Source organism: Sciurus carolinensis, chromosome 11, assembly GCF_902686445.1.
Source record: "Sciurus carolinensis chromosome 11, mSciCar1.2, whole genome shotgun sequence".
Taxonomy (NCBI): domain Eukaryota; kingdom Metazoa; phylum Chordata; class Mammalia; order Rodentia; family Sciuridae; genus Sciurus; species Sciurus carolinensis.
Window position 1 is genome coordinate 72,491,607 of NC_062223.1, and position 16,296 is coordinate 72,507,902.

Sequence of the window (16,296 nt, forward strand, 5' to 3'; positions counted from 1 at the left end):
CACTCCAGAATGACTCTGAAGGAATTCTGGCCTTTGCTATCCCAAGAAACCATGAATTTCCTTGAGGGCTCTTGAAGCTGCTCACTCTTTTACCACTGTTTTCTTTGTCTCTAGGTACTATCTGTCAGTATTTCAGAGAATGTGTAACTTCCCTCTCAGAGTTCTTCCTTTGGGCATCTGCCAATGCCCAGGATCCTGCTCTGGGAAGGATCTCTACTACTTTTGAAGCACCATTATATCTGTTTTATGCAGGCTTCTTCTTTTTAACCTGCAAAATGCTCAACTCTCTTATCAGTTATTGAAATTGATCTTTGAGTGTTGTGCCCCTGAATTTCTTGTTTGAAGAAGCATCCCTTCCAGTGGTGATGTTTCACCATCCTCTGCAACCAGAGACTTAGAGTGCAGAAACTGTTCCATATTTCACATTGCAAAAATATTTTACAGAATTTGATCTATGGACTTATGTTTCCTGGAGATGTTTCCTTTAATGTGTTTTTAAAATCTTACTGAATGTTTCCCTTACTAAATGGTGCTTCTTAAGAGTATATTATTAACCATTTTTTCTTTATTCCTCTTTAAGAGAGTTTAGCCATTTTCATTGTCAACTATGACTCTTCTATAATAATTAGTTTAATATTTATACTTTTCCCAGTCTACCAGCTATCTCTGAGTATCTCAGGGGAATTTCTGGCTCGGTCTTTCCAAATATATTTCAGCATTTCCACCCCCGCCCCACCCGGACCATCCTTATTCTAAATTCTTTGTTTCCTATACCTCAGTGAAAGTCATCAACAATTCCCCAATCCACCTCTACTGCAAATTTTTGATCTGTTAGTGATGTGATTCATAGAGTAGGCAGATGGAGCATGCTTCAGGGTACCAGTGACTAAAGGCAACCATGTAGAAGGATAAAAGGAACTATGGGAGAGAGGAAGTATATTTGGAAAGTTACTTAAGGGGAAATGAAAGACTAAAACTGCAGAGCGAGCCTCAGGAGACAGTCAAGTCTGGGTGGATGAACAGCTGGGTCCCATGCCTCCTTGAGGCTGGGGAGGATGCCCATCTCTGAGGCAGGCTCTGTGACTCAATTGTGCTGTGATGCTCCATGAGTCTGAAGACCTGATGGTTGTGGAGGGTGAGGGACTGTACTCCAAATATCTCTGGGGCCTCGCTTCCCAGTACATAGTTTAATCAAAGTTGTGGGTTTGAATTTCTGAGATCAGTTACCTATGTTTTGTCCAAGGGAGGAGAGAGTCCCTGGGACAGAGTAAGGATGATAGAAAGGGAAGCATTCTGGGATCCTAGAATTAGGCTTCCTCCTCCTCCATCATCATCCAGGTCCCAGTGGTTAGACCCCTGAGTAGGGTGGAAGACATTATTGGCATTACTGTTAGCAAGTCTTATTGGGTGCTCTGCTCTGCTTTACCTTGATGGATACTAGTTTACTGATGTTCACAAGTCACTCCCTTCTCTATTAAATTTATTGAATTGTAGCTTCAGGATGATAAAGGAGTCCAAAAAAGAAATTTAAGAAGTAGACTTTGATGAAGCTGCAGAAGCCTCCCACCTGTGGTGAGTGCAAGCTTGGACTTTGGTTTCCAAGAAGAAACCATGGAGAAGAATTGTTCTGTGTTATATCCATGGGCGCCAGTCCAGAGTAGAGGCTGTAGATCCCTCAAGCTATTAGTAACTGTGTGGGCTCTGTATACCTGATCAGTTCTCTAGCAGGATGAAGTTAACTGAGGAGCTATGGGAAAAACTACATTTGAAGAAAAGAGTTGGTGGTATCTACTAAAATAAATCCTTTCTGCAATACCAGTGCTGGGGTAGGATTAAAATTTTAGGAAAGGGGAAGGATGCTGGGCAGAATGTGTGGAATGAATCCCACCATATTTAAATTTACACTCATCAACCTATATTATCATACCCTGTGAAAAAAGCAGTCACTGAGATACATTGTGGCATCATAAACTAGAGTAAGAATAGATAACAAGAAGGATAGGAAACTGGACCAGTGGGAGTTGTAATACTATAGAAAATTGTGATAGCCCCGTATGCATGTTTCCATTGTCATGCAACCTTAAAGTTAGAGGCACAGAGGATTAATTATTTCTACTCAACAGAAGTGCCAACTATAGATTTATAATGCAAAACCATATACAATTTCAATCATGGACATATAGTCTGCATACAGACGTTTATTCATAGAAATGTAAAAGTAAATCACAAAATATGATAAAATGACTTCCTTTTTAAAGAAAAAAAATTGACTGTTTTTTGTAATGTAATATCCTTAGAAACCTTTAATGTTACCTATTATTGGGAATAGAAAAAAATGAGAAATTCAGAAAGTGGTTCCTGAAAATATATTCCATCATGAGACACTTGCAGAAAAGCCAGGGAACAGGGAGATAATAACAATCCTAGCAAACATTCTTTAAAAATTAGAAGCCATTCACTTCTGAGATATGGTTATGCTTGTGGAATGCCTGCTAGATGTAGGGTATTGATTTCATTTTCCTTCTGTGTGTGTGTGTATGTAATTACAAATTGGTTCTTTTAACTCAAAAAACTCTACACCAAAAACACAAATAATCCAATTAACAAATGGGCTAAGGAAATGAACAGACACTTCACAGAAGATCTACAAGCAATCAACAAACATATGGAAAAATGTTCAACATCTCTAGTAATAAGAGAAATGCAAATCAAAACTACTCTAAGATTCCATCTCACCCCAATTAGAATGGCGGATATCAAGAATACAAGCAACAATAGGTGTTGGAGAGGATGTGGGGAAAAAGGTACACTTGTACATTGCTGGTGGGGTTACAAATTAGTGCAGCCACTCTGGAAAGCAGTGTGGAGATTCCTCAGAAAGCTTGGAATGGAACCACCATTTGACCCAGCTATCTCACTCCTTGGCCTATACCCACAGGACTTAAAATCAGCATACTACAGAGATATAGCCACATCAATGTTCATAGCTGCTCAATTCACAATAGCCAGATTGTGGAACCAACCTAGATGTCCTTCAATTTATGAATGGATAAAAAAACTGTGGTATATATACATAATGGAATATTACTCTGCCATAAAGAATAATAAAATTATGGCATTTGCAGGCAAATGGATGAAATTGGAGAATATCATGCTAAGTGAGATAAGTCAATTTCAAAAAACCAAAGGAAGAATAATCTCGCTGATAAGTGGATGATGACACATAACGGGGGGTGGGAGAGAGGCAAGAATGGAGGAAGGAGGGACTGTATAGAGGGAAAAGAGGTGGGAGGGGTGTGGGGGAAGGAAAAAATAACAGAATGAATCAAACACTATTACCCTATGTAAATGTATGATTACACAGATGGTATGCCTTTACTTCATGTACAAACAGAAACAACATGTATCCCATTTGTTTACAATAAAAATAAATAAATAAATAAGTTCTTTTTTTTGTGGTACTGGGGATCAAACTCAGGACCTTGTGCTTGCAAGGCAAGCACTCTACCAACTGAACTATCTCCCCAGCCTAAATTTGTTCTTTTAATCCCAGCATCCTCCTCTTGTTCCCCTCAGTGTGTGGGATGCAGAGTAAAAGATCAGGTCAGAATGCCCTGGACTTGAAACAGAAGAAACTTAAACTTTTGCCTTTTGGAGGGTGGAACTACTACGTCAGAAGTGGGGGTCTATTGGAGTAATTGCTTCCAATAAGTCACAAGTTATAGACCGAGGGTCAAATAAAGAACAAGTATGTCAAAGGATGCTGTAAAAATTGGGATTTTCTATGGTGGATGCCTGGCCTAAATATTTTGTGTCCACTCTATCCAAAGTTGATAAGCTACTCAAGAAAACAAGAAATAGATGTCTGCTAAATTCATTTAAAAGTATGTAGATACAGAAGTGAAGAAATATAGCCAGGAATCAAAGTGCAGTGACTAAAGAACTAAGATGTGCCTAACTACCTGAAGTCTGCACCTACCTAATGACACCCTTTCAACTTGACAGTTTACATTTAAAAAGTATATTATATTATGGTAAATATGGTAGAAGAGAGACAATGTAAGAAGAACTGTTTTTTAATAATTAAATGGAGGTAGCTGTGAAGCATTTTTAGCTATACATATAGAGAAAAAGTGCTTCAATAATGGAACTGGGTGCTTAGTTTTTTTTCCTTGAAGTAATAGCTGTAGTGCTGGTTGACATCAAAAGCGGACCCGGACAGTCTTCAATATCACTAGTGAAGGTTTCCCTGAAACTTTCAGTCTGACAAGGTCTCAGGGAGGAGGTTAGCCCTGTGGGGACTCTTCATTCTTTCTTGTGCCATGCATCTTGTTAGCACTGCTTGGCAATGCTGCCCTCATCCTTGTCACTATGACAGACAGTGCCCTTCACGCACCCATGTACCTCTTCCTTTGCCTTTACTCACTGACTTGGTTCTCAGCTACATCACGGTGCCCAAAATGCTGGCCATTTTGTGGCACCATGCTGGTGAAATTTCCTTTGTGGATACCTGGTTCAGATGGCTTGTGTCCATTTTATCTGTGCTCTGGAGTGCTTGGTTCTCCTGGCCATCACCTTGGATTGATACATGGCTATCAATTGAGATATATGACCACTCTCAACTACACTGTCATGGTCAGAACTGTCGTTTTGGGCATATTCCACACTATAGCTGTTGTCTCATCCTTAATCTTCATGCTGAAGTGACTTCCCTACAGTGGCCACCATGTCATGGTTCATATATACTGTGAGCACATGGGCATTGCTCGACTGGCCTGTGCCAACATTGCTTTCAATATTGTCAATGGGTTGACTGTGGCTCTGCTGGCCGTGTGCCTGGATTCCATCCTCACTACCATCTGCTGTGTCTTTATCCTCCATACTGTCTTTGGTCTTCCACTCTGTGACACCAGCACAAGGCTCTGAGTACCTGTGGCTCCCACCTTGGTGTCACCCTCCTTTTGTACATCCCTGCTTTCTTCTCCTTCCTTGCTTCCACTTACCGTCTAGCATGTGCACATTTTTCCGCCTAACCTCTAAGCATGGTGACTTCTGTGCTCAATTCTGACATCTCTGGGACTAAAACCAAGGAGATTTGTACTCAAATGTCCTTCTGGGATTGCTTCACCTTGGGGATGATGTTCTTCAGTTAAGATATTGAGGGTAGTATAAAAGCTGTTGTAGATGGTTGATAGATTTGTGGGTATGATGGAAAAGTATTAGGTGCAAACCATAGGACTTCTTTTCTAATACTTGGTCAATCATGAGCTTATTTCTTTCCCAGAACCTCAAGATTCTGACAGTACTACACAAGTGGGCCCATTTTATATGTGGCTGTGGGAATCCAGAATCCTGACCCCTGGTTGTTGCTTACATTAACTTTTTGGGTAGTTCTAATTCTTACTTTTGTTCAGACATAACATGGACTTCAGAGAGCAGACATGGGGCCCACAGACATGTATTTTAGGAGCAGAATAGTAGTTGCAAAGGCATTGAGCTTCTCTCCTTTTTTTTTTTTTTAGACCTACTATAATTGTTTGCCCACATTATTCCCAAGTTTGGAACAAATATTGTCAGGGTAACCAAAGAACTCTGCCTTGCTGAATCCAACAGTCATTCCTCAGTCACTGTCCTACCAGGCTCAGTCCTGGAGTGATTCTTACATATGACACAGTAGGTCACACCTGTTCTTTGAAACACTTTGCACTATATTTTTTGACTTTACACATTTTTAAATTGATTCTTCTTTCAAAGACTTTTCCTTATTAGTTTCCTTTGTTAGTTTCTCCTAATCTCCCTGACCTCTTCATTTTGAAGTTCTTGTCTATTTTCTTTCACTTCCTAGAGACTGTATTAGGCAAGTATTCTTCTATATCTGGTTAGTTGTCCTTGTGATGTATGCAGCAAGTGGCACCTTGAAATGTCTTTGGCAAAAATTTTGGTCACAAGTTAATATGCAAAAGAGTCCCTCAGGGAGTCTGCAATAGTGCTGCTGTCTGTCCCTGCTTAACATCCTGACTCGGCTTTGACACAGGACACCATCCTGATATTGATAATGTTCACATTATCAGTATGATAGCATTCTACACTGTCTCTTTGCTACTATCCTTGCCTCACATCTTTTTCTCTATTCTTGACATAGCAGCCACATTTGTTCTTTCAAACACTAAGACAAATTATATAAGGTTATAAAGTTGAAGAAGCAGGCACAGAGAAAGTCCATAATTTCCTGAAGATATACAGTTGTGACTGACATAGATGTAGGAACTTCAGCTCTTGGATCCCAGAGTGTGTTCTTAGCTTTATGCTGCTCCACAGTCGGATTCAATCACTTTGCCTGAAATCAGTGAACAGAAAGTGTATCATAGACACTGGCACAGAGAAGAGAAAAATTATGTTTCCAACTCCTTGGGAGTTTAGAACATCATTTAGAAAGGAGAAGCTCAGAGAATCATCCAACTCACTGGAAAAAAAAATCTACATATTTGTAATAAAAAAAAGCAAATTGAATGCTCCCCCCGCCCCCCACTGAAAATCATTATTAGCATCTAAAAAAAAAAATAGAATAATGTGGATGTGGAGTGGGAGGAAGAGAGGGAGAATAGTGGGAGTTTCCTCAGGGACCAGAGAGAATGATTTGTTTTTCTTTTAAAACTCTCTATGTAGGAAAAGTGTGCATATGGGGTAGTGTGTAACTGTGTGCTTCTGTGTGTGTGTGTGTGTGTATGTGTGTATTTTAAATAGATAGATAGATTTGGGAGTGGCAGGGTATGTTGAAATCTGGCTCTGAGATGGACTACAGAATTAGGAAGAACTTCACAGGAAAACTTCAATGCCTTATTAGGGCCAAATCCCTTAAAACAAAGTTCAGAGGGTCTCCTTTAGTACCAACTGAAAGAGCAAGGATTATAGCAAAAATAAAAAAGGATATTCAATAAAGCAAGATTCCAAGGTTAGAATTATTATAAGGTGGTTGGTTTTGTTATATGCAAAACCACACACACTTTCATAGTGATCCAGAAGAGTTGCTTAAGACCCTGCCAGGGCCAGTTCACACACATCAAGTTGAGTCACTGGCACATGCTCTCAGACCCTTGTCTATCCTCAAAAAGTGAATTTTTTTTTTTTTTTTTTTTTTGAGTACTCACATAACAACATACCTTGCCTCTGTAGGGAAGGAGGTGTAAAAATGGGTTTTGGTGGTCAGGAAAGAGTCACCTTTGGAAATGTTGCCTTCCCTCATTAAATACCAGCCTCATGTTACTTCGGACTTCAGTTATAAGTGATTGATATTGTTTCATTAAGTGCTTCAAGAAACACTGATTCATAAAACTTCTAAGGGCTGCCTTTATCTATAAACAGACCTGGATTTTGAAGCTCTCCCTGGAATTCTAGTCTCACCAGGCTGCCTCAAGCTCTTTCAGTGTCCTTTCTGCTGCCTCTTTTCTGCACCACTGTCTTGTCCCTCTTTCTCTTCCAATCTCATTTACAGCTCCACACATCTGATCTTTCTCCTCTGCATTTCTCTGTGCCAGTAATGACTGGCCCTGGCCCAAGACAGTTCCTTGTGCTCTTTAGTTGGACGTGGCGCTCCCTGTGGCCAGAGCTGAACTTCTCTTCTAGTCTCACCTGTGGATTTTATAGCATTTTCCTCTACTTTCTTTCCTGGGTGAAAAAAATCTCTTCTTTAATCTACCATAATTCTATGGATGTACCACCATATGAATTGTTTCAGTATAATATAAATGAATAAGAATCAAATAACTGAATATCTGCTATGTAGCAGATACCCATGCATTTTCTTTTCTGGGGAGCTGGGGATACCAAGGATTGAACTCAGGGGCACCCGACCACTGAGCCACATCCCCAGTCCTATTTTGTATTTTATTTAGAGACAGGGTCTCACTGAGTTGCTTAGCACCTCCCTTTTGCTGAGGCTGTCCTGAACTTCCTGCCTCAGTCTCCTGAGATCTGTTGGGATTACAAGCATAGGACCCTGAGTGCAGCTTAGACAAGCATTTTCAGTACTTATCTCAATAGCATAACAAAGGTGCCAGTCATTTATTAATTCAACAAAAGATTATGACACACACCAGGGAGGCCAACCATTTTGAGCAGTTGGTTGAAGTATTGGTGGACTTGCTCCTTTTAGAACCGAGATTACTGACATACCAAGGAATACTAAAAAAGAACTTTGATTCAGGGCCATTTCCCCTGAATCCTGAACAATGGAACACTTCATGTCTAAAAGAAAATGGACCTCAAAACACAGGACTGGAAAGAGAAAATATGGTCCCATTAAGCACTTATCTTGTCTGTTTAAATAGTATAGAATGTTATGATAATAACCTGTGAGTTGAGATGACATAAAGGTTTTGCAGAAATAAAACAAATTGCCCAATGATTATTGGAGATGACTCCCTCATTTTATTTCTTTATTGAACATTTTACACATAAGGCATTGTCTTCTCTACATTTATTAAGTGTTCCTCAACATAAAATGAATAGTTAGCTATTAATATTATGCACATTTAACAGTTGACCAAACTGAAGCATAGAAACATTTAGCAACATGCTCAAAGTAACAAATTTAGTAAGAGGAGGGGGTCAAGGTTCAAATCTAAGTGCTGTGAGTTCACTCTGGGTGCCTTTAACTGCCATGCTAAGTTGTGGAATTCAGATTAAAATGAATTCCAAACACCTTTTTCTTAGCAATTAAACTCTAAGGATATTATTCCTACCGTGAAACCCATGTCTTCTTAAGAGGAAAAATTGACTTATTCCTTACTAGGTCATAACTGCTTTTGAGACAATAGTGAAAATGGTATCATCTTTCTGGGAGATTCTGAATTCTTCAACATGGGAACATAACATGTTTAATGTGATAACCAGTCTCCCATTTTATCTGGCGATTCTGCTTCCTTCCAAGTTTCCACCCACATAAACCCAGTCTTGTCTTGTCATAGATCTTCATCCATGTAAATGCCTCTAGAAAGCAATCCTACCCATTTATTTTTCTCATCTACTTAGAATTCATGTTGAGATCTTTCCCAAGTGAAGTAGTCTTAGAAGTCGACTCCGAATCTCCTTGGTTCTAGCTCCATAGATAATGGGATTGAGTACAGGAGGCACCAGCACATAGAGATTGGCCAGAAAGATGTGCACATGCTTGGGAACTCGGTTGTGGCCAAAGCGGTGGGTGAGGAAGGAGAAGAAGGCAGGGATGTAGAAAACGAGGATGACACCAAGGTGGGAGCCACAGGTACTCAGAGCCTTGTGTCTGGCATCTTGAGATGGAAGACGAAAGATGGCATGGAGGATGAAGCCATAGGAGATGGCAATGAGGATGGAATCCAGACCCACGGCCAGAAGGGCCACAGTCAGCCCATAGACAATATTGACAGTGATGTTGGCACAGGCCAGTCGAGCAATGCCCATGTGCTCACAGTAAGTGTGAGCCATGATGTGGTGGCCACAGTAGGGCAGTCGCCTCAGCAGGAAGATGAAAGGGGAGACAACAGCTATACTACGGATTAAGCCAACCAGTCCAATACTGCCTATTACTGTATTGTTGAGGATAACTGTATATCTCAGTGGGTTGTAGATAGCCACATATCGATCAAAGGCCATGGCCAGGAGAACCGAGGACTCCAGAGCATAGATAGAATGGACACAAAACATCTGTGCCAGGCATCCAGCAAAGGAAATCTCACCTGCATGGAGCCACAAAATGGCAAGTGTCTTGGGCACTGTGGTGGAACTGAGAGCCAGGTCAGTGAGTGAGAGAAGGCAAAGGAAGAGGTACATGGGTGCATGAAGGGCACTGTCTGTCACAATGACAAGGATGAGGGCAGCATTGCCAAGCAGAGCTACCAGATACACGGCACAGAATGGAATCCCGATCCAGATGTGGGTAAACTCCAGCCCTGGGATTCCTGTCAGGAAGAGAGTGGCTGGGAGACTGGTCTCACTGATGTTGGAGGCTGACATCCTTCCTGGCAACCCAAGAGTTCCTTCCAAGGGTTGATGGTATGCCTACCCTGTAACAACAGGTGTGTGGTTGATTCACATGAAAAGATCATCTTTCTGTGAAATAATATTTCTTAGGCTGAGAATAATGTGTTTTACTTGTTCAAGCACCTCAAGGGTATTTCACTGAGTGACAACATGCCCTTAACTTTTTGACAGTGATTTGATGATGCATTCATCTTTTTTTTCTCTGTTTGTAAACTATCTTCCCAGATATATGCCATGTACTTACTTTTATATATCACCTGAAGTGCCTAGTAAGAAGCTAGACAAGCGGTGTGCAATGGTGCATGCCTGTAATCCTAGAGACCTGAGAGACTGAGGCAGGAGGATTACAAGTAGTTCAAGGCCAGCCTCAGCAACTTAGCCATGCCATATGTAATTTAATAAGACCCTGTCTTAAAATAAAACATAAAAAGGGCTGGGGATATGACTATATGACTCAGGTTAAGCAACCTGGGGTTAAAAACCCTGGTCCCAAAAAAGCAAATAACAACACAAAAAAGGAGCTAGACAACCTGGATATAATTACATACTTCCTGATTTATTACCTATAATGATAGGAGCAGTCCTGTAGGTTTAATAGAAGGAGTGAGTTAAGTCATCTATGCTATCTGGGGCGAAAACATGCTCAACTATGTCAGAGTCAGCTCGCCCTGCAAGCCCATCAGTGTAATAACGGAATATTATGGTCAAATTAGAATGGTAAGTGTTAATAAAGACCAATGGAGGGAGAAAGCAGGGGTTGCTGACCTTGCTAACCACAAAGATCCTGGAGAATTCTATTTTGACTGTAGAGGAATACCTAGCATTATATATTCTCTCCTTAACATTTTTTGTACTTAAAAGGGCCCTGAAGAGAATACCAGTAAACCTGAGTTTCAGTCCAGATTCTGTAACAAGATCGAGGTATGACCTTGAAAAAAATCTCTCTGTTCTCTGGGAAAATTCAGTTCAGAAAGGGCATGATTCTGTAGTCATTCTCTTCTTTTCTATCAGCTCACTAAGCAGCACAGGAGAAATCCCAATACCTATTTGTGTCTCAGTTTGTCTTGTCCAAACTGGGAAAGACGTCATCTGGCTTACCAAATTTTGTAGGTCAGCAAAGATAAATATCAAGGTATTAAATGTTTGGATTCTCTAGATAATACCTCGCCTTCCCCTCCTCCCTCTTCCTCCTCCTCCTCCTTCTTTCACAAGCCCTTTATCTCCTAACTGTATATATTCTAAAGTGTTTAATTATCATTCATACCCCTTTCTAACAGGAAGACCAGGTTCAGAGAGGTGAACTGATGTAATTTAGATCACAGGCATGTTGCTTGCAGAACTGAAATTAGGCCTCATATCTTCAGTTTCAGAGTGTGATGGTTATTTCTTATCCCACAGTCCATTAATATGGTCAATAATTGAATTTTTAACTCTTCCAAAGAAGCAATTTCAATTACTATCAATTCTAACATTCCAATAGCCTTTCTTTACTCTTTTTCTGAACACCAAAGATGCAAAGACAACTAAGGAGCCCCTTCCTGTTTGCAGTCAGATTTTCAATGATGATAGTATAAGGTTTTGGGGCTCGGCTTTGACACTGGCCTGTGATGCTGGGAGAAAGAAACTTGGATGGTGGAGTCTGGAGAGCTGAAATCACAGTCTTCCCCTCTTCTCTCTTCCTGGCCTGCTCTTGCTCTATAAGGATGTTTTCAAATGGTGGTTGCAATTTATCTGCTGCTCTCTCAGCAGCTATGGATAGGAGGGCTAGAAAGGTTAGGGTAAGAGCAGGCTTTATTTTCCTTCCTTGGAGAAACAAGGGAAATTTTTTTACAACAGGACTCCCTCCCAAAGTTTTCTCAGCATTGTGTCTCGGAGTCCTACGATGGTTGAGTTTTTTTGTTTTGTTTTTTTAATATATATTTTTAATTGTCAATGGATCTTTTGTTTTATTTATTTATTTATATGCAGTGATGAGATCGAACCTAGGGCCTCATACATGCCAGGCAAGCGCTCTGCCACTGAGCCACCACTCTGGCTCCAGGTTTTGAGGTTCTGGTGTCAGTCCTAGATAGCAAGACAGTTAATTAACTCATGGGTCATTTTTATTTTTATTTTTTTTAAACTGAACACCGTTGCTGGCAAATCTGATTTTTAAGATCTTACCTGCATGACAGACATGCACTTGCAGGTGGAGCAGTGAGTCAAGATCCACAGTATCCATGTGAAGCTGTGTGGCAGAGGATGGTTGTGCAATGGCTTGGGCAGGTGGTGTGTACCTGGATACCAAGTTTTGTTTAGGCAAGTGACATCTATGTCTGCAGGTTCAGATGTGTGGTATGAGGGAGCAGAGGGTCTGAATATGCAACCCGTGTTCTCAGTTTTCTCAGCTCAGTACGTGTCTTCAGCTCATCTCTCTATTCCAGCCTTCTTTGGTTGAAGGCCTTGGTAAGTGAGACTATTTATTGCTTCTCTCTGTGATGCTCAGGTGTGAAAACTCAGGTGGCCTTCTCTAGGGATTTGATTTGTGGTATGTCTGTTGAGGAAGAGAAAGAAAGTAAGCAGTTGATAAAAGAAGAAAGGAGTCAGGAAAACTTTTTGGTATTTTTGTAATGAAAGTGGAAATTAAATATCTAATATATATGCTTTATTCTCAATTTTTATTTCTTTTCTCTTCTTTTCTTGACTCCCTTTTCTGTCCTTTTATCTGGACTTCTGTGAGCCTCCTTGAATTCTCACTCAAGGTGAATCAGCCAGAATTCTGGGCCTGTAAGGGTATGGTGAAAGATGGGTGTGAATGGTGCAGCAAATACTGGTATTGACATGTACACATAGTGTGGCACTCTCAGACCACTGACACCTGCACATTTGGACAAAATGCTCATTCAAAGACAAAAATACTAATAATTATTTCCAATGATAGCAAAGTAGCAAACAGAGTACAGGAGGTTTCTGAGCATGGCTTATTGCAGTTGCCCATGTTGTATGCCCACAAAGCCAGTCCTTATAGGAAAAAACCTCAGTCTCTGTCTAGATTCATCATATCTCATGGCAGTTACCAGCTGATGTCAGGAAGGTTTATGTTCATCAGAACCCTCTTCCAGATTCATTCATTTCTCCTCCACTTCAGAGAACTACACTCTTACAGCATTCCTTCTCCTCTCAAATTCATCCAAATCAGTTTTCTTCAAGATTTTAATTTTAGTTATTTCCTTAAAAATTTTTAAATGTACTTACATGCCCCTTCAGAAATTTTGAGTTGAAATCTAGAAGTTATCATTAAAAGCTTAAATATTTTAAAAAAATGTAATTTTCAGTATATTGTGGATTTTTACATTTAAAAATTAACCTGTCATATACTATTTTAAATATACAAATGGAAACCTTAGACTCTAAAATTTTTACATTTACCATTATTTACTTAATATCCCCAGCCCTATTTAATATATTATTTTGAGTCAGGATCTCACTGAATTGTTATAGTGCCTCGCTGTTGCTGAGACTGACTTTGAACTCGAGATCTCCTGCCTCAGCTTCCCCAGATGCTGAGAGTATAGGCATGCACCACAGCACCCAACTGGGAAAGTTTTTCTTAAATGTCAGAAATTTAATATTATTGTTTTGTCTCCTTGGAATTGGTCCATTATCCTACCTATTCATTTTTGCTTTAATATCTCATGATGATAACTCTCATACTTAAAATATGTATAAAAATTGGAATTATTTTTTTCCTAAAATAACAGACTTCAATGTAAAAATATTTTATTGTAATTATCATGATGATGCTTCAATAAAAGCAATATGAAAATCTTTAAATTTCATGCATTACTAAACAGGTTTTTGGAAATATTTTTCTTTATGAGAATTATAGAACTTTCTTTTTCTTCCAAAGTTACTTTATGTGTCTACAAGTCAATATTGATGGAGTGAGGAAAGTTTCACATTAAGTTATTCTTAATATTATTTACAAAAATTAAGCTGTAAGAAATTATTCACATAAATAACCTAATTGGGAATGACTTTTGTTTCTGCAATGCAGGATTTATGTCATAATAAGAGTAGCTGCTATAATCAGTAACTGTCCCAAGAAAGTAGATTCTGGCTGTTTGAAACTGAAGGAGGGGACCTACAGAGTGATCCACAGATCTTTAAGGAGATATTCCAGTCAGGTAGTGCTGTACGTCTGAGAGACATGATGAGGTTGTCTAAAAATAAGAGATAGATAAAAATGTAAGCAGAAACCACTGTTTTTATGAGAATCAACTGCTTTGCTTAGAGAAAAAAAGGTGCTTGGGTGACACAGAACCAAAATATGAATAGGATCCCTTAACTCTCTTCCGGTGTTCCCGTATGCCTCTAATGTTTCCTGTTGGCAGAGTCTGACAGACAGCTGATTGGCAAAAGAAAAGTGTGGTCCCACCTGAGCATGGGAGGGCAGAGCACAGACAGAGTGGTGGAGCTGAAAGACAACAGCTTGTTCAGGACAGAAAGCCTGCAGGACCTAGGTGCACAAGTATGCATTGTACTTGCATAGTATTTTGGGATTGAATAAATGAGAAGCATGTAAAGATTCGAAATAACCCAGTTTATTTTGTCAGACTTCACAATTTTTTTATTAACATCAACATTTTATTCATTTGACCACCTAGAGACTTGCGAGTTATTTTTGAAGACATTTTACTTTTATTACTTTACCCAATTTAAATTGAACCTTTTTAAATCACGTGAATTAAAAGTATCTGGATCCATTTTTAAATTTTAATTTTAGGAGCGCTCAGTTTTGATACAGACAAAACATGACATCAGACAGCACGACATACAAATAACACAAAATCAAAGGCCTTGTAACTTTATAGGTGAATCTCCATTGCAATGTAACAGATGTTCAAAAACTCTAGTTGGATAAAAAATAGAAATGATCAAAAAGTCATGAGCTCAAAAAAAATGTAGAATTAAAAATAAACAAGAGTCCTGGAAAAATGATACAGCTGTTAATTATTTAAGTATAGCACCATAAAATTTACTTTTGCTGGAGTTCAGGTAAGACTCCTTTTGCTTTTTTTTTTTTTTTCTTGGGTTTGAGACGGTCTCCTACTGAGTCTTCAGGCTTCCTCTATTTACATTTCAATGCAAACCTTGACTGAGATCTGGAAGTAGCTAACAGGTTTTAGCAAAAATTTTGTGCCTAGGGCATTTTAGCCATTTTTTCCTCTTTAGTAATCAATTCAGTTTTGGATGCAAAAAATTGTTAAACATTATCTCTCACTACTTGTGGGGAATTGGGCAGCTATATCATACTCCTTACTGGGACATGCCACTGATGATTGGGCTGGTTAATCCCTCCCCACTGGCAGGAGGACTAGGTGGGCTGGGCTGGGGAATGGAAGCAGAAACAGCTGAGTAGAAGTTGGAGGAGGAGGAGGGATTAAGAGGGGGAGAAGAAGGAGGCTTTTGAGTTTGCAGGAAGAGCATAGAAGCACAAGAAAGAAGAGACTTGAAGATAAGGAATCCCTTTCCATCTGCCCACTCACTCACAGAAGCTGTGTGCCAATATCTTTGGTAGCCACAATCCACCTTCCCAAGGAGCGATCTTTCATTCCTGCACAGGCCAAATTGTGATCGGTAGTCATTCCTTCCCAAACTAACATTTCAGCATTTACCAGGAAGGCCATACAAGGAGGGGGGAGGTTAGAATCAGTGAGTTCTCTCCCAGTATCATAAAATGGTCGCTGGGAAGATTTCCCGCCATACAGAAGGAGGAGGGTGAGGGCTTTCATTGGAGTCTGATGTGGTCCCAGAATACAAGATGGCGGCAATGAGCCTCCCCAGGGTGGAAGTGGCCCCTCACTATGTGTAGAGGCTGGCTGCTCTTGTGGTTCCTCAACCTTGGGAGGAGTGGACAGAGATGGATTGGGCCCCTCCTTAAAGGTCTCCCAATGTTGTTTACTATGTGGCAAGTTTCTGGAAGGAGATGCAATGGGAGGAGCTGATGGTTCTTTAGGCGGTGGCTCTTTGGGGGGAAACTTGGAGCCCCCTTTGGGAGGTCCTGGAGAGAAGCAGGCCTTAAGGGCGGATAATGTAGGGCAGACTCCCAATGGGGGACCCTCCCCTAAATTGATTTCCCTCTTCCTAACAAGTTGTTCTACACGATCCCATGTGGACCAGTCAAAAAGATTAGCGGCAGGAAGCCAAGGGGCCACTGGAGTAAAGGTGTCCCAGGCTTTTTCCGCCTGTGTAACAGACAACTCAAGGCCCCTACTCTTCAGCATGAGTCTAAGAGCT

General features: G+C 40.2%; 1 protein-coding gene and 1 pseudogene across 1 annotated transcript; one reads left to right on the forward strand and one right to left on the reverse strand.

Annotated features, from left to right (window-relative positions):
- Window positions 1-1,098: 1,098 nt before the first annotated feature.
- Window positions 1,099-5,033, forward strand: LOC124959548 (olfactory receptor 52D1-like; annotated as a pseudogene).
- Window positions 5,034-9,033: 4,000 nt separating this feature from the next.
- LOC124959549 (olfactory receptor 52D1-like) lies at window positions 9,034-10,002 on the reverse strand. Its single transcript, XM_047517962.1, has one exon. It carries the CDS (start codon window positions 9,988-9,990, stop codon window positions 9,034-9,036), a length of 957 nt encoding a protein of 318 aa, XP_047373918.1. The 5' UTR covers window positions 9,991-10,002.
- Between the last annotated feature and the right edge of the window lie 6,294 nt (window positions 10,003-16,296).